At 43.5% G+C, this 27,426-nt stretch overlaps 1 protein-coding gene across 1 annotated transcript; it reads left to right on the forward strand.

The window, feature by feature from the left end:
* Window positions 1–354: 354 nt before the first annotated feature.
* DHRS7C (dehydrogenase/reductase 7C) lies at window positions 355–27,159 on the forward strand. The gene is made up of 7 exons (XM_084492565.1): window positions 355–475; window positions 934–1,089; window positions 8,836–8,948; window positions 10,254–10,464; window positions 13,860–13,952; window positions 26,283–26,438; window positions 26,892–27,159. Exons 2-7 carry the CDS (start codon window positions 936–938, stop codon window positions 27,098–27,100), a joined length of 936 nt encoding a protein of 311 aa, XP_084348691.1. The 5' UTR covers window positions 355–475; window positions 934–935; the 3' UTR covers window positions 27,101–27,159.
* The last annotated feature ends 267 nt before the right edge of the window (window positions 27,160–27,426 follow it).

Below are 27,426 nucleotides of genomic sequence, written 5' to 3' on the forward strand. Positions count from 1 at the left end.
GGCACTTTTTTTTTTTTTTTTGGTATATTGTTATCATGGAGTTTGTACAAATGTTTTTCCATATAAAGTTAGTCAAAAAGTTAGTTGAAGGCCAGTGACAGGAAACTGAGATAGACTCAGTTAGATAGACTGAGATTTCCTTTGCACAACTCCTATGAACAACTGCAAACCAGGGGAAGACAGAAAGATAAATGCTTCATTGTACAATTGAATTGATATTGTACTAAAAACTTCTACATGATTGTCCAGCCTATTAGCTAATAGGTCAGGCATGTGAATCACACTGTAGATGCTATATTTACTTTTGAAGACCAGCTGTCACAGCTGTAGGCTATACATAGCCATTCTCATAGAGGGCAAGCAGCCGCAACATATGTGATCTTCTATAAAAATGCTGAAGGACTATAATTAAGCCTGTAATACAAAATTTTGTTCAGAAGAAAACCTTATCCATACCAGGATTCTACCTGCCAGAGTAAGTGATTTTTTTTCTATGTCTTTTAAAACAGAAAACATTTATATTAGGTATTTTACCCGAAATTAGGATAAAAAGCTTTTTATTAGTTTTCCCACAACAGAAACATAATTAAAAGCTTATTTTATACTATGTTTTGCCTAAAGGCAATATTTGTACTAAAATTTTATTATGTTTTTGCCAACATAGAGTCATTTTGAATAAAAGAAAACTAAATTTGTTTAGAACATGCAATAATGAGTAAAATGAATAATAATAAAAAAGAACTTATTAAAATAGCTTAATAAGGAATTGCTGATTGGAAAACAGTTTCCTACTGCTTCAAGCCTTTGGCATGTTGTTATTTATGGCTATTCTACACATAAAAAATATTGCTTTTGTAGAGAAGAATAATTTGAAAAATAATGAATGCACATTATCATTACTGTTACTTTCATATGTACTCTTGTTTTCCACAGATATGGGTATTCTTGCTGTACTTGCCCTACCATTGGTTATTCTCGGGATCAGTGGAATTATTTATATTTACCAGTCAGTCATATGGCTACTGTCCCGGTCAGCAGTACAAAACAAGGTGGTGGTAATCACAGATGCCATCTCTCGACTAGGCAGTGGTGAGTTGTCTCTTTTCTTCTCAGTGTCAGAGAACACAAATGGGCAGAGATCCTCTTCTACATGATTTCATGTGCATTCATTACCTTGAGCTGGATGCAGAAGTTAGGAAATACGGTTATAAATAAAGCCTATCATTTTTAAATGTACATTTTTAGTCTCAGCCACAGGAACTGATGTTGGACTTTTAGGAACAGCAGAGCGTTATGTTTATTCAATTCAATAGAATAAGAGGTTTTATAAGCACACTGAGTGCTATTTTTAGCATGTTGCTACTCTGAGGTCTTATGTCATAGGTTGCCACTGTAGGGTAGCAGCAATCATAAACAGGTGTCATGATACTCTGTTACAGGTTCCTTTTCAGCCTTTAAAAGCTTCTAGATTTCCTGCTCCCTTCCACTTGTATATGGAAGTGCTCAGCTCTCTCTCCATATTCATATCATTTTACCCCTCTATAACCTATGTTCTTCTTTGCTATTCCTCTTTGATATTCTTCAGTACCTCCAGCTGGGATGTCTGACTATGTGTGACGGTGGTTTCACTGGAGGGAAGAAAAGGGTATATCATAATTTATGTTTATATAAATGGGTTGACTAGGTGAGCAGTCATTTACCATCTGCTTCTTCCTGGTCTGTATTTCCTTCTTACACAGTCCTATGAGATTAAAAGCACTGGGTCATACATGCTTATGTACAGTCCTGCTGCAGACATTACTTGAAGGGCAGTGGATGCAAGTACCTCCTAAGTCAAACATAGCTTGGGGTTACGTTTTGGCCTTTTCTAAGTATGCCAGAAAACTTACATTTCCAAGCAGTCAAGAGTTGTTGGAAAGGCATGCTCTTGTATAATTATTCTTAAGCGAGCAGAACAGTGACCCATGACAGAAATAGAGACTATGCTAATAAGGAGTGGTGTTCATCAGGGCCTGTTGAGACAAGGCATGAGATAAAGTTGGACCTCAACATCCCACCTAGCTTTTCCCTTTTCCTGAAAACTTCAGTTTCAGTTAAAGATAATATTAGCATACATTTTATCTGGTTGGTTATATTTAAGTATTTTTGTTTAGAGAGGGACAATTTAGACTTATGGCCAGCATATGAGTCTCTGGGTGAAAGGTGTGAGGTGGAGACTGGATGGTTCCTTGGCAGTGTATTATATGAACTGTTTCCAATTGTCTGCTAGTTTTATGATAAACTGGCAGCCTCACCTTCAGAGATCAAAAGGAAATCATAGTTGTTTGTTTGTTTGTTTGTTTTTTCATTTAATAACAGTTAAATCTTCCAAAGGAGATGAAATTAATATTAGCAGAAAAAGGGTGCAGAAACTTCCTGGTCACACAAAAAATTGGCTGAATATGAGCCAGCAGTGTGTTCAGGTGGCCAAGAAGGCCAACAGCATTCTGGCTTGTATAAGAAACACTGTGGCCAGCAGGTCTAGGGAAGTGACTGTCCCCCTGTACTTGGCTCTGGTAAGGCTGCACCTTGAGTACTGTTTTCAGTTTTGGGCCCCTCACTACAGAAAGGACATGGAGGTGCTCGAGCGAATCCAGAGAAGGGCAACGAAACTGGTGAGGGATCTGGAGAATAAGTCTGATGAGGAACAGCTGAGGGAGCTGGGGTTGTTCAGCCTGGAAAAGAGGAGGCTCAGGGGCGACCTTATCGCGCTCTACAGGTACCTTAAAGGAGGCTGTAGCAAGGTGGGGGTTGGTCTGTTCTGCCATGTGCAGACATGGTGACAGGATGAGGGGGAATGGGCTAAAGTTGCATCAGGGGAGGTTTAGGTTGAATATTAGGAAGAACTTCTTTAATGAAAGGGTTGTTAGGCATTGGAATGCGCTGCCCTGGGAAGTGGTTCAGTCACCCTCCCTGGAGGTCTTTAAAAGACATTTAGATGTAAAGCTTAGTAATATGGTTTAGTGGAGGACTTGTTAGTGTTAGGTCAGAGGTTGGATTAGGTGATCTTGGAGGTGTCTTCCAACATAGATGATTCTGTGATCCTGCAATTCTGTGAAATCTGCAACAAAAATGATATATGTGGACATTTTAATAAAATTACTAGGTAATAAAGAAGATGAGGGACTCAAGTTCAGTTTAACACTGTTTACTAACCTTCTAAATGGTAGGAAATGAATGGTGTTCTCACCTGTTTCTACTCAGATTGAATGAATTTGCTTTAAACTGTGATATTCCACATCTTTTAATAAAATTTGGCTAATACTGAAATCAGCAGATTCTGCTTCATTTTTGCAGAAAGATACAACTATTGTGAAAGGAAGAAAGTTGTGTTTTGTAATAAGTAACTGAAAAATGATTTATTTTACTAGATATCTTTCTCAAATGAGAACCCACTTATGATGTCTTTCATCTCTTCTACTTCATTTATGCATAAATACCATTGAACATTTACAATTCTAGCAGTTTATAAAAATTATATTGCTTTGCTGTGGTTCAACTTGGCATGCATCTAAACACTATACAGCTGTTCACTCACTCCTTTCCCCCAGTGGGATGGGGGAGAGAATCAAAAATGTAAAAATGCAAGATAAGGGCAGTTTAAAGGGAAAAGAAAAAAAAAAAAAAAAAAAAAAAAAAAAAGAATTAAAAAACACAAATGGTGCACAATGCAATTGGTCACCGCCACCCAACCAAATCCCAGACATTCTCCAATTAATGGCAGTCCCCCCAGCCAACCCCCTCCAGTTTTATTGTTCAGCATGATATCATGTGACATGAGATACGCCTTTGGCCAGTTTGGGCCCTGGCTTTGTCCCCTCTCAGCTTCTCATGCATGTCCAGCCTACTCTCCAGCAAAGCAGCAGGAGAAGCAGAAGAGTCCTTCATTTGCTGTAAGCACTGTTCAGCAACTAAAACATCAATGTGTTGTGAATGTTATTTTCAACCTAAACCCAAACCATAGCACCATACCAGCCGCTAGAAAGAAAATTAACCCAATCCCAGCCAAAACTAAGACATGTTTATGGACTGAGATTATATGTACAGATACAAAGGATGCAGTTCATAAGTACTGTTGCTTTATTTTTAAAGAGGTTTGTGTATGTACTGAGAATCAATTGGATGTGAGACAACGCATGCCTAGGAGGCTCAACAGGAATAATACTGAACAAAATGCAGCATGCTCATCTAATACTACTGAATGTGCCTGGACTTCTTGAAAGAAAAAAATGGATGGAAACTGTGTTACTTAAGGTCCCTCCCTGGCTAGAGATGTCCCTGTGCAGTTGTGAGCATGGGGATATGCCTGGGTAGGTAAATGTTAGAGTGGCTGTTCCTGTCTTTAAGGGACAAACTTGAAAACTGAGTCTTCAGGAGGAAATGGATGTGCCATGAGGATAATTCTTCACTTGACTATTATCTTTACGACAGTTGAGGAGGAGCAAGGGATTGAAATTCCCCAGACTAGCTCTGACTTTATCTGTGAACAAAACTGGTAGGTTACATGTGAAATAACCCTGTGTGCTGTATATAAAGGGAACCAGGAAAAAACTTGATGAAATCACTTGTTGAACTTGGCTTTTCAATGTGCAGCAGGGTCTGTTGTTCTCTTTCTAGGCCAGTGGGTTTACTTCTGTGATTCCTTGATCATAGAATGGCCTGGGTTGAAAAGGACCTTAAAGATCTTGTAGTTTCAGCCCCCCTGCTCTGGGCAGGGGTGCCAACCACTAGAGCAGGCTGCCCAGAGCCGCATCCAGCCTGGCCTTGAATGCCTCCAGGGATGGGGCATCCACAACCTCTCTGGGCAACCTGTTCCAGTGCCTCACCTGAATGCCTCTGAGTGAAAAATTTTATCCTAATTGCTAAGCTAAATCTCCTCTGTCTTAGTTTAAAACCATTCCCCCTTGTCCTGTCGCTATCAACACATGTAAACAGGCATTCCCCCTCTTGTTTATATGCTCCCGTCAAGTATTTGAAGGCTGCAATGAGGTCTCCCCAGAGCCTTCTCTTCTCTTGATGTCAGTGTTGCTCACCCATGGCTTATTTGGTAGCTGTGGCAGAAGACCTGGACAGACTTCTCCTAACTGGGCCAGCAGATGTTAGATGATTACTGTAATAAGTTGCCCCCTTAATTGATTTTCAGAGAGCATTGTATTAATCATAGAAAGGAATTTATTGATGTCGTGGTTTAACCCGGCCGGCAGCTAAACACCACACAGCCGTTCGCTCACCCTCCCCCCTCCCTCTCTGGGACGGGGGAGAGAAATGGAAAGTGAAGCCCGTGAGTTGAGATAAAGACAGTTTAATAAGACAGGAAAATAATAATAACAAAATAATAATAATAATAATAATAATAATGATACAATGGTGATAATAGGAAAGTAATAATAATATGTACAAACAAGTGATGCACAATGCAATTGCTCACCACCCGCTGACCGATGCCCAGCCTAACCCCGAGCAGTCCGGCCCCCTCCACCCGGCTAGCCACCCCTATATATTGTTTAGCATGACGTCAGATGGTATGGAATACCCCTTTGGCTAGTTTGGGTCACCTGTCCTGGGTCTGTCCCCTCCCAGCTCTTACTGCACCCCCAGCCTGCCTGTTGGCAGGACAGAGCAAAAGGCTGAGATGTCCTTGGCTTGGTGTAAGCACTGCTCTGCAACAATTAAAACATCGGGGTGTTATCAGCACTCTTCTCATCCTAAGCCAAAACACAGCATTCCACCAGCTACTAGGAAGAAAATTAATTCTGTTCTAGCTGAAACCAGGACAATTGAGTAAGCAACAACAAGCAAAACAGCGCAGGGCGGCCGGGGAGTCTTGGCTCCGACAACGGCGCGCACCTCACCCCCGCCAGGGTCCTTTTTTATATCTTGCTAATTCTGGGATTACACAGGACATCCTGGTATATTCTGCGACTGTGCGCACTGTTGCTAGGGGGTCATCTCTGTCCCTCTGGTGGTCGTGAAGATGAAGGCCGTAGTCTTCCTCAGCGTTGTGGTTCAACTTTTTTTTTTATTTGGTCATGTTGGCCCAGCGTGAGACAGGAAGGCAGGATGTTGATACACTAGTTTAGCAACTTATCAGGAGATGGTTACATGAGCTTTGCAGCAGTGTCTTTGAACAAAAGAGGCAACTGAGATGCAGAAGAAGAGAAGGGGAGGGGGCTCTCTTTTTTGTTACATTAAGCAAAAGAATTTTCATAGTGCCTAGCCAAGTATTATACAGCTACTTACTTCAGCAGGGAGCTTTCGCAACTCCCGTTCCTTAAACGGAACTCCTTGTTTTTATAATACAAAAGACAATGAACAAACATTTGTTGTGTATTACAATTACCGCTTATCCTTTACCACCTCTTATAACTTCATTACCTTTATTTCCATTTATAAGATTATTACCACCTTGTGTTTTTTTGTTGTTTGTTTTTTTTTTTTTTGTTTTGTTTTGTTTTTGTTAGTTTCTGGGTTTGGTGATTTCTTTTACTGACTTTGAAATGTCATTTACCATTATCTGAACAGTCTGGAAAAGCACATATGTGCACTAGAAATGGTATGCTTTTTGTTTGTTTGTTTGTGGAGAAGGGAGAAGAATTACATTATTTTATCTATATACCTGCCTTCTTTAAAAAGAAAAGAAAAAAAAAAAGATAAGTATATTATTTATAACATACTGTAGCATTTTTTAGAATAAGCCATTGTAGAGACTAGAAGAATCATAGAATCTTAGACTGGTTTGGACTGGAGGGGACCTTAAAGATCATCTAAGTCAAACCCACGCCCTGCCATGGGTACCAGGTTGCACAAAGCCCCATCCAAAACTGCCCTTTATATGTTTTGGGGATGGGCCATTCACAGCTTCTCCAGGAAACCTCTTATTTCTCTTTCTCTCAATATTTTTAATTTTTGTGTTTGTTTGTTTGTTTTTAATTTTAGTGCTTATTTTAAGATAAAGTTAAAATGATTTTTCTCTGGTTGGCTATATTTCAGTACTTTTGTTTACAGAGGCACTATTTAGAGTGCTCCAGCTGAGTTTGGGCATCTTGAAAAATCATAGCACTCTTGAAAGTTTCACAGAATCAGATAACAGTTTAGGTTGGCAGGGACACCTAGAGGTCATCTGTGCCAACTGAACTGCTCTAGCATGGATACTGATATCTTGTGCAGGATAAATATTAAACATTCTTTCCCATGCTGCATGCTGAAACATTTTGGGGATGGGCCATTCACAGCTTCTCCAGGAAACCTACTCTTCTGGTCTATAGTTCCTCAGGTCCTCCTTTCTGCCCTTTTTAGAAATGAGAGTGATGTTTTGCTTGTTCCAGTCACCAGCGACTTCACCTGACTTCCATGACTTTTCAAATATGATGGAGAGTGGCTTGTCAACTACAACAGCCAGTTCCCTCAGGATGTTGGGATGCATGTCCTTAGTCCCAATAGGCTTTTACCGGTTCACTTTCTTCAGGTGGTCTCATACCTGCTCTTTGCTTACAGTGGGAGGGGACTTTGCTCCCTCAGCCCCTGCCTAGAGGTACAGGGACATGAGAGTGGTGGGAAGCCTGACCGGCCATGAACACTGAGGCAAAGTTGTTGAATACCACAGCCTTCTCTATGTCTGTTGTTACCAGTTCTTCCTTATTTATCAGAGGGGGTACACTTTCCTTGGCCTTTCTTTTCTGACCTACATATAAAATCTCTTTTTTTTCTTTGCATCTCTTGCTGAGCTCAGATCCATCTGTGCCTTGGCTTTCTTGGTCCCATCTTTGCACATGCAGATGGCATCCCTTGTACTCTTTCCAGGCAACATGTCTCTGCTTCTACTGCTAGCATATTTCCTTCTTACACAATTTGACTAGCAGATCCTTGCTCAGCAATGGCTTCCTGCCTTTCCTGCCTGATGTTTTACACACAGGAATTGTGTTAAGTAAACACAATTATAGTTTACTTAAACAGTGGCGAATCCCTAATCCAGAACATATGACTGTATGGAGAAAAAACAGTTCCAGTGCAACATACCCAGAAATTTCTCAGTGGCCTTCTTAGGAAGTCTTGAGGGAATCTGTCTTAATGAGAGGTAGCTCAAGATGGTCTTCATAACCTCCACTGGCTCCTGGGGAGGATGGATCACCTATGAAAAGAAGGGTCTGTGTAAGAAAGGTCTCTTTCTCCAATTAATTGATGTTTCATCTCATCTGTGGGACAGTGGCTGGTGAGTTTCTCTGCATGATAACTCTATCTCAAAGTTGTAGATATGTTTCATACAGCTGTGAGTTTCATGAAGATAGCATACAGAACTAGCTTTGCTATATTCTGGGATTGGTTGGTATCTTTATATTGCTGTGGGCAACATGAAGTTTTACCAAAGAGTTTGTACTCTATAAACATGTATTTTTAATGTATTTTTCTTTATGGTAAGTGTGTTTCTAGATGGAGACAGTTAAAGAAGAAAGACAATTAGAACATTTTTCTTCTAACTTAGACCCTTCATCCATTAACTGTCATATTGTTCTTTTGATTACATGCCATGATTAAAAAGTACCAATGTGTCATATCATTAATTCTGATAAATATAATACAGTAAAAATATACCTTAAATTTAATTTATTAATCATATACATTGTTTCCATTTGATACTTTCTTTTTTTCTCATATATATTTTTATTCTCTCAAAATTCATGAATTTTAAAGAAACGATTCAGCATCATTAGCAAAAACAGGATCCCATTTCAACTAAAATGAGCATTATCAAATTGCTGTAATTGTTAATATTTTTTTCTGAATGTTTGTCTCCCCTAGAATGTTCTCGGGTGTTTCACACAGGAGGAGCAAGGCTTGTATTGTGTGGCAGGACATGGGAGAAGTTGGAAGCTTTGTATGATGCTTTAATTAGTGTGGCAGACCCCAGCATGGTAAGTGTTTCCTCACTGTGCTTTGAAAATTGAGAAGTCAAAGTAAACACCTTCTTCAGATACATAAAGTGCTTTTATATGCACTAAAATGAAGTATACATGAAGCTTGAATCACTGTTAGTAAAGATTTTGGTTGTCCACATAATATACCCAACAGATTTCAGAGAGAGAAAGAGAACTAAACACCTCTGAAGATCTTCAGAGCATGATGCCAAAAATAAGTCAGAAACCCTGCTCTCCCAAATCAAGATAACTGCTAATGAGTGGCCCTGCATTTTGAACAAAGACCTGCCCCAAACCAGACAACTAGAAATGCTAGGTAGAGGGATTTGCCTCATTCAAATGTAAGAGATCCAAAGTTCTTCATTTAATTGCACAAACTGTCACCAGTTTTTCACATAGTAAGAGTGCTCAAGAAAGGGGAGATGTGTCTAAAGATTGAATTTAATCTCCACTAATCTGGGAGAATTCCCAGCTAGCAAGCTATGGGAGCACACTAAGAGTTTCTTTTTCTCATTACTACGGGGTCACTATGTAAGTAGACATTCAAGACCTGTAAAGTCTGCCCACGCTGCCAAAGGTACTTCTTTGGAAGGTGGTTATTGAAGTTCATGGAAAAGCTTTCCTTCCATGATCAACAGATGCCTAACTCATTCTCGGGTATAGGTGTTCCTGAAGACATCAAACGTTCTATAGCCTCTGTTCATCAAACCAAGAGATACTTGCATTTTGCCCTTGTTCTGCAGTGTTTCACTTGTTTGCTACATAAAAGTCGTCTTTGCAAGCAATCATACAAGAGTATCAGTTTGGATATCATATAATTAAACAAACCATTCCTACTTTTTACATTCCCTCTGTAAATTCAATCCCTTCATGTACATGTAAATCTTCTTTCAAAGCACTATATCCTAGATTGATTCTGTGGTCAGCAAATTTCTCCAGAGGGCTGCTTATGAAAAGACCATCATTTGAAGTGCTAGGAGTCACCCTAGTGGGTATCTATGTGCCTTCACTGATTACAAAACAGAGAGACAAAACTCAGTGGGATAGAATCAATCCAACCTATCCTTCCCATGATGTTCTACTTTATGCACCTACATCTGAATATCAGAGTACATGAATACTTACTGCTGAGCTACACTCTTTCTAGAATGGGTTAATAAGAAAAAAAATCAAGGTTTTTATGAGAGTGGTAAAAACACTTTCTTCAGATATAGTGGTAAATTATTAAGAATTTCTTTTTAAGCAAATAGAAATACATTTTTATAAAACAGGAGTCCTTGAAATAATTCTTTTCTTTGTTAGACTTATACACCAAAGCTCATTCTTCTGGATATCTCAGACATAGACTGCATTCAAGATGTAGCTAGGGAAATCCTGGATTGCTATGGCTGTGTGGATGTACTGATCAACAATGCAAGTATGAAGGTAAAAGGAGCAGTGCAGAGCATTTCTTTGGAACTTGATAAAAAGATAATGGATGCCAACTATTTTGGACCTATAACATTAACCAAAGGTATTTTATTATTTTTTTTTATCATTCTCCTGTTACTACTTAAAGCTTGAGATCCAAGTCACTGGCTTTGCCATAATCCAGAACAAGTCCGTGAAAATCGGTGGACTGAAAGTGGACCGAGGTGATGAGATCAAAATCAGACTGCCTGAGCTTGGAAATAGATGACTAAATAAGCAGGCATTTGAAAGTCACACACATATGTATATATAAATGTCTAATTATTATGTTTTGTTTATGGTGACTCTTTTACTTATGTGCTTGCTACCTTTGTTACAAATATAACTATTTTCAAAGTGCTTGCAGGGGTACAGATAAGCTGACAAATAAAAAACCTTAATGTACCTAAATCTGCATGTAGAATCCAAGTTCAGTCTAGAAGGCACAGAGTGAATGGAGCAGACCTCAACAAGTTACACCAAGACACAAATAACTTCAGATTTAACTTCTCTGTTGTTTCAAGGGAGGTATTGAAATGCTTAGAACTGAGGAGGTGCTTGATCCTGAAAAATGCAGAATTAAGTCCTTAAAATATTAACATGTCATCATGGCACTCTGAAGATCTATGAAGCTTTGTTCATTATGTTTTTGTCCATTTCCTCTTTTTTTTTTTTTTTTTTTCCTTATCTTTTACTCCTATTCTTTGTAGTCCCAAGACCTTCAAAACATCATTCCAATAATCATGTTCAGTGTATTACTGAGATCTCAGCACTTGGGAAAACACTAAAGAAACAAATGGCCGCCTGCTGTTTGTTTCCCTAGGTATTCCATTCCATTCCATTCCATTCCATTCCATTCCATTCCATTCCATATTCCATTCTTGTTTCCTTGCGCATTCTGTTTTTGAATCAGATGTGGAATAGGTTCAATAGAAAAATGTGCATCAGTTCTTCAGTACCTGTCTTTACCTTCCTCTCAGCTGCATCTGTCTGGCTTCTCTAACTCATGATGTGACAACACATTTTCCTTTCCTCTCTTTTTATATACAAACATAGCCATTATATAAACTAATTTAACAAAACTCATACAGTCACTCTGTTATTTCAAGTGGACTTTCTAATTGGAATTTTAGACACTTCTTGACCAGTCTGCTTAATAGGATACCAGCTTTCAATCTTTCCAAGAGTACTTTTCTGTTTTTCTTCCAGCCTGTATGCTGATTTGCACTAGGAATGAGCTGAAACTGCCTTCTATTTCTTCTTCAATTTTTGTTTTGATTTTGTTTTCATTTTGCTAAATCCAGAACAATTGAAAAATGTATTTTCTGTCCATTAAAGCTCTTCCTTATGATTTAAAAAATCTCTGAGATTCTGTCTCCAACCATTTTTTAATCTCACATAATGAAATGTGTTGAAGCTTTAACCCAAAAATTTAAGCCAAGACGGAATCCTGTTGACAGCAATAAGTTGTAATGGCCCTGAGAAGCCTCTCCTGAGGCCCTCCTCTCACCCTCTGCCTATAAGCCTAGAATACTCATTTCAGCTGAGGCCTAGGCCTTCAGTGCTTACTTGGGATTTGTTGTACATATACCTGTCTGTGGTCTGCCTTCTGGATGAACCTTAGACCTAGTTCATGGCTTGTCTTGCCTGGGACTGCCAATGGACTATGTTATGAGCACCCAGCTCTGGCCACCACAGTCCTGTGGGACTGTTTGCTCCCATTTTGTCTTCCTATATAGGACAGCTGGCCCTCACTGCTCCCTAATAAGATCAGTCAAAAGTTATTTAAAGCATTTTTGCCTTTTTTGAGTTGTTTATCATTCCAGAGAAGTCTGATTTTTCTTGGGAAGTCTAAAATTTCACAAGGTTTCAAACTCTTTGCCCTTTTTCCTTGTCTTAGTACCACAGCATTTACTCAGTAGCTTCAGTTCCATGATATTAAAACAAAATTATTCTTGACCACTTTCACAGTAAAGATTTTTTTTCCTTATACCTACTCTGAACCTGCTGTGATATAGCCTTGTGCCACTCCTGCACGTCCTGTCATCAGTTATCATGAAGGAGACCAGCACCTCCATCTCCACTTGTTCTCCTCAGGAACTTGTAGAAAGTAAAGAGGTCAGTTCTTGGACTTTTCTACACACCAAACCAAACAAGTGTCCTCTGCCTCTCCTTATAAGACATTTTCCAGTCTTTTTACCAGGATTGTTGCCCTCTTCTGGATGCTTTCAATGACTATCTTCAATTTCCAGCTACCAGATTTTGTGATATTTTTTACTGCAGTGTGGAGAAAACCTTCATTCAAACCTACATTCAAAACATTCACCGAGGCAATCAGCTCTGGTGCAGGTCTGTTCCACAGCAGAGCAAGGGACAAAAGTTTGCAGTGTGTTTCCTGAGCCAGGAAAACCACAGGGGAGCACAGATGCAGGTAGCTCTTGCAAGATAGCTATCTTGCTGACGAGGTGTGGGAGTGGGCCAGCAGTAATGGCAGCCACGCCTACTCCAACAAAAGGCAGCCCTAGTAATTGACAGTGACCAGGATCACTGAGAAAAGGACAGGCAAACAGGGTGTGTTGTGTCAGCCAGGGTGTGGCACAGTAGTTTGTATGGCAATTTCTACATTAAAGCATGCAGGGCAGGTACTGTCACTCTGCCACTTTCAATGGCAGTTGTAACCTGCTGGCAAAGAGCTTCAGTCATAGTATTCAACTAGCAGAAAGCTATGTCCGCTGTGGCCTCTCTAGCCACAGTAACCAACACAGCTATCCAGACAGAGCTCCCAAGACAACATACACAGCCATCCAGGTCTCAGACTGCAGGGTGTGTCCAAGTTTTCTGTCAGTATCTGACAACAGCAGTGAATACACCTGTGGGAGGTGTGCCCAGGTAGAAGAACTGCTCAGTGTGGTGATAGAGCTTTGTGAGGAGGTAAGCAGGAAGAGGAATATCAGGGAGTCAGAGAAGGAGATGACTGTTGGAATCATACACTACCATCCCTGAGACACATTTGTCAGCCAGCCACAACACAATCTTCCCTCTCACCAACAGGCAGGAGGGGACCTTTGGTAACAGAGGAAAACTGCCACCAAAACCTCATCCCTTGATATTGGGAGAGCAGATTTAAGGCTGCTCGGGGAACTAGTTAGTGAGGATTGTTGGGAAACAGCTTTTGAAGGTATTGAGGCCCACCAGTGCTGATCGCTTTTTAAATACAACCTCTTAAGAGCACAGGAACATGCAATTCCAAAATGTTGTTAAGTGAAGCAAATAGGGCAGAAGACCCTCTGTGGAGTCAGGACTTGGATCCTTGTGGGCCGTTCCAACTCAGGATGTTCTATGATTCTATAATTTGTTAAAATGCTGCTATCTTTAATGCAGCTGTCACTTTTTTTTTCCCCAATAAATATATTGCACTCTTTTAATTTCTTGACTTTTTCTTTCTATTTCTTTTTTCAGCCATTCTTCCCAACATGATCTCAAGAAGAACTGGCCAAATTGTTCTAATTAATAGTATCCAAGGAAAAATAGGAATCCCATTTCGTGCAGCTTGTAAGTTATACATTCATATAACATAAATTCAAAAGTATACATTTATAAAATATTCATTCTAATGTGTAAATTGTGAATATTCCATTAATATTTAGTTATTAAAAATGGCAATTTGCATCCTTATTCAGTAAGAATAAGAAGTGGAACTCAAGGAGAAACAGTTAAAGTACTGTGAAGCTTAATTTCTGCCTAAGGTGCCTGTGGATAGGAAGGTATCAAATGTGACAGCAAGGTTTTTTAAGTTCTTGGGAGGGATTCAGGGGACAACAGACCTATAGTTCTAATATCTTGTGTTGGCTTCACACTGATAGGTAGCTAAGTTCCACCACACTGCTCTCTCACTCCCCTCCTGAAAAGAATAGGGGGAGAAAATATGATGAAAAATGGCTCATGGATTGAAATGAGAAACATTTCAATTAAAGGAGAAGGAAGGGGAAAAAGAAAACAAAGGAAAGGAAAAAATAAAAAAAGCAAAGGCCGCATGGAAGGAAAAGGAGAAAATTATTCCTATCAGCAAGTGATGTTCAGCCACATTTTAGGAATCAGGGCCTCAATATATATAGTGGTTGCTTGGAAAACCAACACTTTCATAATGAGAGTCCCTCCCTTCTTCCCCTTCCTCAGCTTTTATGTTGAGCATGATGCCATACAGTGTGGAATAACCTTTTAACCAGTGTAGATCAGCTGTCCTGGCAAAGTTCCTTCCCCACTTCTTGCCCACACCCAGCTTACTAGCCTTTAGGTGTGAGGGTGGAGGTTGGAGACACAGTCTTTATGTTGTGCCAGCATTGCTCAGCAGTAGCCAAAACATTGGAGCAGTATCAATACCGTTGTAACTGCAAGTGCAAAGCACAGCACTTCATGGTCTCGCTGTGGGGAGAGTTAACTCCATCCCAGCCAAACCTAGTACATATCTGCACTGGGTATTTTAGTAGAAACAGTAAATAAGAAAGTAACTGTATAAATATAACATAATGGTAGAGATTAACTACTGCTTTGTATAGAGAGCTCATGACTCATGCGCTTAATGGAGTTCTCTACAGGAGAATAAAAGGAGATGCATTTATTGCATTCTGCTTGGCTTTCCATAAAATTTTCAGGAAGGTGTTTCACTCAAAGGTCCTAATGAAGCTAAGCTGTCTTGAATTATGATGAAAGGTCTTACAATTCATAAAATACAAAGATAGACAGAATATATAAGATAGATGTAAATAGAGAATTTTCACTGAGACATGAGGTCAGAGTAGGTGACAGACTGAAACAGAAGTCCCACAAGACCTTGGGATTGTGACACATACATGAAAGGATTCATGAAAGCAAATTACAGTGACAGAAACTGTAAGAAAAATAATAGAGAAAAAAAATCCTACCATAATGCCTTTGTATAAATCTATACAGCACCCACATATTGAACATTGTGGGCAATTCCGGTGCCTCCATCTCAAAGGAATTATGATCACAGAATTACTGAGTACACCCTCAGAAAGTTTGCCAATGACAACAGACTGTGTGGTGCTGGAGGATGCCATCCAGAGGGATCAAGCCCAAGTATAAGTGTCCTGCACTTGTTTTGGGGCAATTCTAAACACAAATACAGGCTGGGTAGGGAATTATTTGAAAACAGCACATGATAAAAAGGACCTTTGGGTGCTGGTGGATGAGAAGCTCAGCATGAGCTAGCAATGTGCAATTGCAGTCCAGAAAGTCAGCTGTGTCCTGGGCTGCATCAAAAGAAGTGTGGCCAGAAGGTAGAGAGAGGTGATTCTCCTCTTCTTCTCTGCTCTCATAAGACCCCACCTGGAGTACTGTGTTCAGCTCTAGGATCCACAGCACAAGACACAGACGTGTCAGCAGCCTTCCAGTGTTTGAAGGGGACCTACAGGAAAGATGGGGAGAGAGTCATTATCAGGGAGTGTAGCGATAGCACAGAAAGATACTGGATTTGAACTAAAAGAAGGTAGAACTCAAATTATTCTATGATTCTATGATTCCTGATGTGGGTGTGGTGGTTTTACTTGGCTAGGCAGCTGATCTCCACCACAACTGCTCTCTCACTTCCCCTCCTCAAAGGGAAAGGGGGAGAAAATATGAAGAAAAGAGCTCAAGGGTTGAGATGAGGACAGAGAGATTACTCAACAATTATCATCACAGGGAAAACAGACTCAGCATTGGGAGATTAATGTGATACCTATTACTAACAAACTAGAGCAGTGAGAAACTGGAAAAAAAAAAAATTAATTAAAACTACCTTCTCCCCATCCACCCTCTTCTACATCCTCCTGCCAAGCAAGGGGGGCAGGAGGATGCAAGGGGAACAGGGAACGGGGGCTGTGGTCAGTCCATGATGTTTCATCTCCACTGCTCCTTCATAGTCACTCTCTTCCCCTGCTCCAGCATGTGGTCCCTCTCATGGGATGCCATCCTTCCCAAACTGATCCTTCCCTACAAGTCCATGGGTCCGGATGGGATTCATCCCCGGGTGCTTAAACAGCTGGCGGACGTCATCGCGGAACCTCTTTCAATTATTTTTCAATGATCCTGGGAATTTGGAGAGGTCCCGGTAGACTGGAAGCTGGCAAATGTTGTGCCGATTTTCAAGAAGGGTCAGAAAGAAGACCCTAGCAATTACAGGCCTGTCAGTCTCACATCAGTGCCTGGTAAAATCATGGAGAAGTTGGTTCTCGAACTTATTGAGGCGCACCTGGGGGACAAAGCAGTCATTGGTCCCAGCCAGCATGGGTTTGTGAAGGGTAGGTCCTGCCTAACTAACCTGATTTCCTTTTATGATAAGATCACCCGTATGGTGGACCAAGGGAAACCAGCTGATGTGATTTTTTTTGGACTTCAGCAAGGCTTTTGACACGGTTTCCCATAGGATCCTACTGGACAAAATGTCCACCATACAGCTAAATAAAAACATCATACGATGGGTGAGCAATTGGCTAACGGGCAGGGCCCAAAGGGTTATGGTAAATGGGGCTGTGTCAGGCTGGCGGGCGGTCACCAGTGGGGTCCCTCAAGGCTCCATTTTAGGGCCGGTACTTTTCAATATTTTTATAAACGATCTAGATGTAGGAATAGAGGGTATTTTGAGCAAGTTTGCTGATGACACCAAACTTGGAGGAGTTGTAGACTCAAATGAGGGCGTAAAGGCCTTACAGAGGGATCTGGATCTGGACAGGTTGGAGAGCTGGGCGGTCACCAACCGCATGAAGTTCAATAAGAGCAAGTGCCGGGTCCTGCACCTGGGACGGGGAAACCCTGGCTGCATGTACAGACTGGGCGATGAGACGCTGGAGAGCAGCCTAGAAGAGAGGGATCTGGGGGTCGTGGTAGACAGCAAGTTGAATATGAGCCAGCAGTGTGCCCTGGCAGCCAGGAGGGCCAATCGTGTCCTGGGGTGCATCAAGCACGGCATCGCTAGTAGGTCAAGGGAGGTGATTGTCCCGCTCTACTCTGCGCTGGTGCGGCCTCACCTCGAGTACTGTGTGCAGTTCTGGGCACCACAGTATAAAAAGGACATGAAACTGTTGGAAAGTGTCCAGAGGAGGGCTACGAAGATGGTGAAAGGCCTTGAGGGGAAGACGTACAAGGAACGGCTGAGGTCACTGGGCCTGTTCAGCCTGGAGAAGAGGAGGCTGAGGGGAGACCTCATCACAGTCTACAACTTCCTCGTAAGGGGGTGTCGAGAGGCAGGAGACCTTTTCTCCATTAACACTAGTTACAGGACCCGCGGGAACAGGGTTAAGCTCAGGCAGGGGAAATTTAGGCTGGACGTCAGGAAGAGGTTCTTCACAGAGAGGGTGGTTGCACACTGGAACAGGCTCCCCAGGGAAGTGGTCACTGCACCGAGCCTGTCTGAATTTAAGAAGAGATTGGACTGTGCACTTAGGCACATGGTCTGAACTTTTGGGTAGACCTGTGCGGTGTCAAGAGTTGGACTTGATGATCCTTAAGGGTCCCTTCCAACTCAGGATATTCTATGATTCTATGATTCTATGATTCCCACAGGCAGGAGCTCTTCAAGAACTGCTTCAACATGGGTCCCCCACAAGCAGCTGCTCCCCTCAGATCTCCTGCTCATGAGTGGTCTCGTCTCCACATCCTGCAGCTCCCACCCAGGGCCTGCTCCTGCACGGGCTCTCCATAGGTTACAGCCTCCTTCAGGCAAATCCACCTGCTCCACTATGGGCTCCTCCATGGTCTGCAGCATGGAAACCTTCTCCACCATGGTACACCACGGTCTGCAGGGCAACAGCCAGCTCCACCATGCTCCTCTCCACAGCCTGCAGGGGAACTTCTACTCTAGTGCCTAGAGCACCTCCTCCCCCTCCTTGTTAATGGACCTTGGTGTCTGCAGTGCTGTTCCTAACTCCTCACTCTCTCAGATGCTGTTGTGCAGTGCTTGTTGGTTTGGCTCTGGCCAGCAGTGGGTCCCTTTGGAGCCAGCTAAAACTGTCTCTTATCTAACTCTTCTCACAGAGGCCACTCCTACAACCCACCCCCCTACCCCCCAAAAAATAAAAATAAAAATAAAAATAAAAATAAAAATAAAAATAAAAATAAAAATAAAAATAAAAATAAAAATAAAAATAAGCCACATTAACCCAATACAGTACCATGGCACAAAGTCCTGGAGGGAAGAGAAGCCCAAAAAATCTGGTTAATATTCAAGGATAACCTCCTCCAAACTCAGGAGAGATGCATCCCAACAAAGAGGGACTGGAATTAGATGGTCTTTAAGGTCCCTTCCAACACAAGTCATACTACGATTCTATGGTTCTATGACAGGCAGGAGAGATGAGAAGGAGCTTTCGCCCTCTAGGTCAATGGATGAACATGGAGCTCCTGACCAAACTCAAGCAGAAAAAGGATGCCTACATAGGGTGGAAGAAAGCAGAGATATCGTGGGTGGGATACAGAGATATCGCCTGGGCAGCCAGGAATTAGGTTAGGAAAGCCAAAACCCTTTTAGAACTAAATTTGGCTAGAGATATCAGGGGCAAGAAGAAAGGCTTCTATAGGTATGTCAGCGATAAAAGGAAGGCTAGAGAAACTGTGGGCCCTCTCTGGAAGGAAATGGAAGATCTGGTCACCCAGGATATGGAGAAGGCTGAGGTACTCCATGAACTTTTTGCCTCAGTCTTCACCAACAGGAGCTCCAGCCACATAGCCCAGGGCGCAGAAGGCAAAGTCAGGGACTGGAAGAATGCTGAACTGCCCGCTGTAGGAGAAGATCAGATTTGAGACCAACTAAGGAACCTAAAGGTGCACAAGTCCATGGGATCTGATGAGATGCATCCACGGGTCCTGAGTGAACTAGTGGATGTAGCTACTAAGCTACAATCCATCAGATTTGAGAAGTTGTGTCAGTCCAGTGGAGTTCCCACTGACTGGAATAAGGGAAACATAACCCACATTTTTAAAAAGTGTAAAAGGGAAGACCCAGGGAATTATAGGCCGGACAGTCTCACCTCTGTGCCCAGCAAGATCATGGAGCACCACTCAACCAGGGTGTGGTCACTGCAGCCCAGACTGACTCCAGTCTTAACCTCTTTAATGAGTTCGTCTGCATTGGTGGGCACCAGGCCCAGTAACGTTGCTCCTCTGATTGGATTGTCTGATACCTTGACTGGGAAGTTACCCTTGAATCCAGGAGTCTCTTGAATTGCTTACAGCCTGCTATGTAGCTTTCCCAGCAGGCACCCAGGAGGTTGAAATCCCCCATTGTGATGAAAGCCTGTGAGCATGACACTCCTTGTAGCTAAAGCAAGATGGCCTTACAAGCAGGCTCCTCTTGATCAGGTGGCCTGTAGTAGAACACAACCGCAAGTTGTTTGGCCTTTTTTTTTATCCCAGAAGCTCTCAACCTGTCCATAGCTCTTTGTCAGAGGCATCTCTTTGCAGTCAATCCATTCTCTAACATAGAGGGCAACATCCCATCCCTCCTTCCCTGCCTGTCTCTTCTGAAAAGTTTGTAACACTCAATTGGTCTTGTCCAGTTGTGTGATTTTTCCCACCATGTTTCCTTGATAGCATTTAGATCATAGTTTTCAAATTACACCGTGGTTTCCAGCCCCTCTTCTCTCTTTTCTGTGCTGCATGCATTGGTGTAGAGGCACTTCAGCTGGGCTATCGGTTACACAACCTTTTCAGAGGAACGCTTCCTAATTGCTTTAAGACAGCTCCCTACAAGACATTATAGTAATAAGATAACTCCCTACAAGATAGTATCCCTAAAAGATGCCTATGAGATATCAGTCATTAATCATAGAATCATAGAATATCCTGAGTTGGAAGGGACCCTTAAGGATCATCAAGTCCAACTCTCGACACCGCACAGGTCTACCCAAAAGTTCACACCATGTGCCTAAGTTCACAGTCCAATCTCTTCTTAAATTCAGACAGGCTCGGTGCAGTGACCACTTCCCTGGGGAGCCTGTTCCAGTGTGCAACCACCCTCTCTGTGAAGAACCCCCTCCTGACGTCCAGCCTAAATTTCCCCTGCCTGAGCTTAACCCCGTTCCCGCGGGTCCTGTCACTAGTGTTAATGGAGAAAAGGTCTCCTGCCTCTTGACACCCCCTTACGAGGAAGTTGTAGACTGCGATGAGGTCTCCCCTCAGCCTCCTCTTCTCCAGGCTGAACAGGCCCAGTGACCTCAGCCGTTCCTCGTACGTCTTCCCCTCCAGGCCTTTCACCATCTTCGTAGCCCTCCTCTGGACACTTTCCAACAGTTTCATGTCCTTTTTATACTGTGGTGCCCAGAACTGCACACAGTACTCGAGGTGAGGCCGCACCAGCGCAGAGTAGAGCGGGACAATCACCTCCCTTGACCTACTAGCGATGCCGTGCTTGATGCACCCCAGGATACGATTGGCCCTCCTGGCTGCCAGGGCACACTGCTGGCTCATATTCAACTTGCTGTCTACCACGACCCCCAGATCCCTCTCTTCTAGGCTGCTCTCCAGCGTCTCATCGCCCAGTCTGTACATGCAGCCAGGGTTTCCCCGTCCCAGGTGCAGGACCCGGCACTTGCTCTTATTGAACTTCATGCGGTTGGTGATCGCCCAGCTCTCCAACCTGTCCAGATCCCTCTGCAAGGCCTTTACGCCCTCATTTGAGTCCACAACTCCTCCAAGTTTGGTGTCATCAGCAAACTTGCTCAAAATACCCTCTATTCCTACATCCAGATCATTTATAAAAATATTGAAAAGTACCGGCCCTAAAATGGAGCCTTGAGGGACCCCACTGGTGACCGCCCGCCAGCCTGACGCAGCTCCATTTACCATAACCCTTTGGGCCCTGCCCGTTAGCCAATTGCTCACCCATCGTATGATGTTTTTATTTAGCTGTATGGTGGACATTTTGTCCAGTAGGATCCTATGGGAAACCGTGTCAAAAGCCTTGCTGAAGTCCAAAAAAATCACATCAGCTGGTTTCCCTTGGTCCACCATACGGGTGATCTTATCATAAAAGGAAATCAGGTTAGTTAGGCAGGACCTACCCTTCACAAACCCATGCTGGCTGGGACCAATGACTGCTTTGTCCCCCAGGTGCGCCTCAATAAGTCCGAGAACCAACTTCTCCATGATTTTACCAGGCACTGACGTGAGACTGACAGGCCTGTAATTGCTAGGATCTTCTTTCTGACCCTTCTTGAAAATCGGCACAACATTTGCCAGCTTCCAGTCTACCGGGACCTCTCCAAATTCCCAGGATCGTTGAAAAATAATTGAGAGAGGTTCCGCGATGACATCCGCCAGCTCTTTCAGCACCCGGGGATGAATCCCATCCGGACCCATGGACTTGTAGGGATCCAGGTGGAGTAGCAAATCCCGCACACGTTCAGGGTCAGTTGGGAGTTTGTCATCCCCACCGTCCCGGTCCTCCAGCTCAGGGCACCCTGGGTCCCGAAGCCCATCATCGGCATTGAAGACAGAGGCAAAGAAGGCGTTAAGCGTCTCTGCTTTGCCTACGTCATCGTCTGTGAGGAGACCTTCCCTATCAAGGAGCGGCCCTATGTTTTCTTTAGTTCTCCTTTTTCCATTTACATATCTAAAAAAACCCTTTTTATTTTCTCTCACAGACACAGCCAGCTTCAACTCTAGCTGTGCTTTGGCCACTCGAACTTTCTCCCTACAAACACGAACAGCATCCCTGTATTCTTTCCATGACACCTGGCCCTCCTTCCAGTAGCGAAACACTCTCTGTTTCCGCCTAATCTCCATTAGAACGTTCCTGGTCAGCCACGCCGGCCTCCTGCCCCGCCTGCCTGACTTGCGATATTTTGGAATTGCCTTATCTTGTGCTTCTAGGAGGCATCGCTTAAAGAGTGACCAGCACTGGTGGACATCGAGGCCTTCAAGAGCAGTTTCCCAGGGGACCTTACTGACTAGTTCCCTGAGCAGCCTGAAGTCCGCTTTCCCCATATCTAGGGATGAGGTTTTGGTGGCACTTTTCCTTCTGTCACCATAAATTTTGAACTCAACCACTTCATGGTCGCTATGACCGAGGCGGCCACCAATCACCACATCTCCCACCAGACCCTCTCTGTTTTCTAGCAACAGGTCTAGGAGGGCACCTTTCCTAGTTGGCTCCGTTAGCACCTGTACCAAGAAGTTATCATCTAGGTGCTTCATGAACCTCCTGGACTTGCTCGTGTCAGCCGTGTGGCACTCCCAGTTAACGTCCGGCAAGTTGAAGTCCCCCATAAGGACAAGGGGAGTTAATCTCGAGGCCTCTCTTAGTTCTGTAAAGAATAATTTATCGGTGCTATCATCCTGGCCAGGCGGTCTGTAATAGACTCCCACAACTACATCCCCTTTATTCGTTCGTCCCTTGATCCTTACCCAGAGGCTCTCAACTTTGCCATCGCCGACCTGAAGTTCCACACAGTCCAGCCCCTGCTTCACATACATCGCCACCCCACCACCTCGCCTACCCTGCCTGTCCCTCCTGAAGAGCCTGTAACCATCTATCGCAACACCCCAGTCACAGGACTCATCCCACCAGGTTTCGCTTATGCCGATGATGTCGTAGTTGCGGGACTGGGCCAGGACTTCTAGCTCATCTATTTTATTCCTCATACTGCGTGCGTTTGTGTAAAAGCACTTCAGGTGCGTCTCCTTACACTCAGCACCTTGTGGATCTGACCAAAGGACCCCACTGGCACACAGCCCCTCTGATTCTAGCGTACCATCCCTTAGGTCTTCACCGGCGTGCCTGGTTTTAGCCCCTTCCCCCTTCGACTCTAGTTTAAAGCCCTATCTATCAGCCCTGCCAACTCCTGACCTAAGATCCTTACCCCTCTCCAAGAGAGGCGCATCCCATCCGGTGCCATCAGGCCCGGTGTAGCATAGACCTTCCCATGATCAAAGAAACCAAAATTCTGCCGGTCACACCAGTCTCGAAGCCACGAGTTTATGTGAACAGTACGTCTTTCAGCTTCGATCCCCCCTATCGGAAGGACAGAGGCAAACACCACCTGCGCCCCTGATCCTCTAAGTAGTCGCCCCAAATCCCTAAAGTCTCTTTTGATCGCCTTCGGACTTCTCGTTGCTACTTCATCGCTACCAGCCTGAAAGACCAGTAGCGGGTAGTAGTCAGTGGGCCGTACCAGGCGCTTGACTTTCTTGGCAAAGTCTCTCACCCGAGCCCCAGGGAGGCAACAGACTTCTCTGCGGGTTGGGTCCGGTCGGCATATCGGTCCCTCTGTCCCTTTCAGGAGGGAGCCCCCCATAACAATAGCCCTTCTTTCTTTTTTGAAGGATGATGTGGCAATGCGACGTGTAGGTCGCATTGTCTTAGGCGCCCCCTCCAACTGGGACGGGTGTTTGTCTACTTTGTCATTTAGATTGTCTTGCTCTAGTCCTTCATATCGATTATTTAAGGGTGGATGAGAAGGTGAGGTGGGCAGAGAGAGGGCTCGCCTACCACCCCGAATAGGCACCTGCCTCCATTCCCCCCCTTGATCTAGGTCTCCTCCCGCTGCCTGGCTGGAGGAGTGAACCTCCGTCTTCTGCGTAACAGGAGACGCCTGTGCCGTGGCAGTCTCGTGAGCCTGCCTCAGAGAGGGTAGAGCGCACCTCCACCAGTCAATTTCCCTCTCTGATTCCCTGATGCTCCTGAGCCTGTTCACCTCCTCCCGGAGCTCCGCTACCTGGCTGAGCAGTTCTTCAACCTGGGCACACCTCCCACAGGCATACCCACCACTGCTGTCAGAGACCGACAGAAGGCTGGGGCACACTCTGCAGCCCAGGACCTGGACGGCTGCGTGTTTCCCCGAGCCCTCCGTCTGAGTAGCCACACTGGCGACCGTGGCTGGAGATGCCTCACGAGATGCGGAGGCCACGGTTTTCTGCCTGGTCGATACCATGGTCAGGTTCTACGCAAGCAGGTTACAAGCACCGAAGGGAGAGGCAGCTGCAACAGAGCGACGATGAGCCCCGCGCTCGCCCTGCCCGCGCGAACTGCCGCGCAAACTGCCACGCCCTTCGACGTGCCACGCCCTGTTTGCCCGTCCTGTTCACCGCGCTCCTGGTCGCTCCCGCTCCCTAGGGGCAGCTTTTAAACAGCCTGGGAGGGGGCGCTGCTGGCTCCGCCCTCGCCTCATCAGCCTCCCTCGCGAGGACAGCCGGGTCCCGGCGGCTCCCCCGAGTGGCCTCGATGCCGGACAAAAAGCCCTGCCCGCCTCGGTCCCCTGCTCCGCTGCAGAACACGTCTGCCCCGGAGCCGATCGCCTCAGCAAAAAATTAATGTTTTTTCTCTCATGAAACTGACAGGGCAGTGAGGAATATAATTCTTCCTTCACCACCCAGAGATGAAAACAGATGAGGCAGAAACTGTCAAAATGCTTCAGCATGGTATTTCATAATCTGGATTGAGTTAATCACATAGCTGCATGAAGACCTAAAGTAATGACTTGGCTGCAGTGTTGTAGCCAGTGCCAAGGTGGCAGAAATTGTAATACTACTGCCTGTTCTTCTGTATTCTCACTTTTTGTACTTTGTACTTTTGTACTTTTCTTAAGGTACAGTTATAGTTTACTTAAACAGTGGTGAATCCCTTGAAGGTGTGCCTCAGATCATAGAACCGAAAACCTTGAGCATGGCACCAGCCACACATGCAATCATTCACCTGATCCATTCATGTCCTTCTTCTTCGGTCCCATTCTCCAGCTGGGAGGAAAGAGAACACTACCTGCACACTTGATCCCTTCAACATCTTTTTAAGGGACATAAAATCCCTTTTGATATTTCAGACCTTGTTGCAGATTTGTTCTATATTCGTACATGAGTACTAATGGGTGGTAACCTTCTGTTTTTACCAGGCTTGGTAGTGTCTTCCTGATATATCAATTACAAAAGTAATATAGTAGGAAGTGTAAGAACTGCAAAAAAGGTTCAGAAAAGAAACAACACATTGATGGAACATGTGAAATGGTTTTCATCTAGGAAACAGCCAGTTGTTTCAGGATATGCTCTAGATGTATAAAATCACGAGTATAAAAGAGAAAATTTTTACAATACCTCTACCTATATCTATACTGCATGAAATGAAACTGACAGAAGTAGAATTTCAAAACAAATGAAGGGAGTTTCTTGCCATTCCTGAAGCTTGCATGACATTTTTTAGATTGTATTCTGGACAGATGGTTTTCCAGCATAAACCAAGTCAAAAACAGGATGAATGAGTGCTTTGCAGCTCTTAGCACGAAGTTCTAGTTTTTGGTCAGGATTCATAGACTATTACCCTTAATACCGTTGTCAATAAAAAGGGGCCAACAGCAACTGAAAAAACATCTGTCACAATCATTTACTTTAAAATTAACTTTGATAATAAAAACCTCAGTCATTCCTGCTGGAAAACCAAGGCCTAATTTGTTTGCAAAACACTAGTAGACCTGCATTCCAGGAATGGCTATGTATCTCACTGTATTTCATTGATGTGTCACAAACTGCAGCATCATATGATGTGGAGACTCATCTGTTTCAGCTGTCTGTCTACCAAAGACAGTTTCAAACTGCAGAGATGATAGAGTTCTTGAACCATGAACTTAATGTTTCTAACTGGGAGAACCAGACACATACTCTTTCATACGCATAGGGAGACTCATACATATACTGGATGAGTCCTATACATATCATTTGCTTTTGTTTGTTTTCAAAATGTCATATGAAAATTTCGCTGGCTGAAATCATTGACCACTCTTCTGTCTTTTGGCTAATCATTCCCTGATCAGTTTTCTAAACATCGATGCTTTATGGAACACTATCATATATTCATATCAATACATCCAAACACCCTTATATTTCTTTTCTTTCTTTTAGATGCTGCTTCTAAACATGCTGCTGTAGGCTTTTTTGATTGTCTTAGAGCTGAAATGGAAGAATTTGATATTTCTGTCAGCACTGTGAATCCAACATTCATCTATTCATACCATCACCAACCAGCATCTGGCAATTGGGAGGCATCAATTTGGAAATGTAAGGAACATATTTTAAAGAGACCCATATAGCAGTATGGAAACTTTTCCCAGGAAGAAGAAGGGAGCACAAAGAAAAGAATGGAAATAACAGAAAAGATATACAGGTTAGAGGAGCAAAAGAAAAGAGATATTGGAGAAGAGGAGCATGGTGAAAAAAAGGAGGAACACGTAAAGGGAAAACATCATGTGAGAAAAGAAATAAAGCAGTGCATACAGGTAGAGGTGGGTACGATCACAAGGAAGACTTCAATTGCAATCAAGTTGCTCATTCCCTTACGGAAGATCTTAGAGTGTATGGTCAGGAAATATGAAAGAGGGGAAGAGAAGAAATTGAAAGTGTGTAGGAACTTAACTGACTTAACTGATGCACCAACTGTATATCCTTTCACTACCATTGCCAAAGGTGTGCCTGCAAGTCTGTATTTCTCATTCCTTTTGTTTGATTTTACAGTCTTTTTCAGAAAGGTGGAATACGGTGTGCATCCAGTGGAGGTGGCAGAAGAAGTCTTGCGCACAGTGAATAGTAAGAAGCAGGAGGTACTTATGGCCAACCCTATCCCCAGAGCAGCAGTTTACATTCGCACCTTCTTCCCTGAGCTGTTCTTTGCCATTGTTGCCTCAGGGATTAGGGAAAAGATGAAGACAGAAGAGGACGTTTGATTTTGTCCATCTCTTGTCCCTGCTTATGACCTGAATAAAATTTATGCTTCAAATGTCAATGCTTTCTGCTACTATTATGGGTGGAGTAAAGCAAGAGACTGCTTCCATATACCAATGTTTCACTTAATGATTCACTTAATGGGTCACTTAATGATTCTGGAAGCAATGTTAAAGCACACGCAGGACAGGGAGGTGCTGTGAGACTGCCAGCACAGCTTCAACAAGGGCCAATGAAGAATCATAGAATCACAGAATGGTTCGTGCTGGAAGGGACCATAAAGGTCGTCAAATTTCAACCCCCCCCCCCCCCCCCCCCGCCATGGGCA

The sequence above is a fragment of the Aythya ferina genome (genome assembly GCF_964211825.1).
Source record: "Aythya ferina genome assembly, chromosome: 18".
NCBI classification, from domain to species: Eukaryota; Metazoa; Chordata; class Aves; order Anseriformes; family Anatidae; genus Aythya; species Aythya ferina.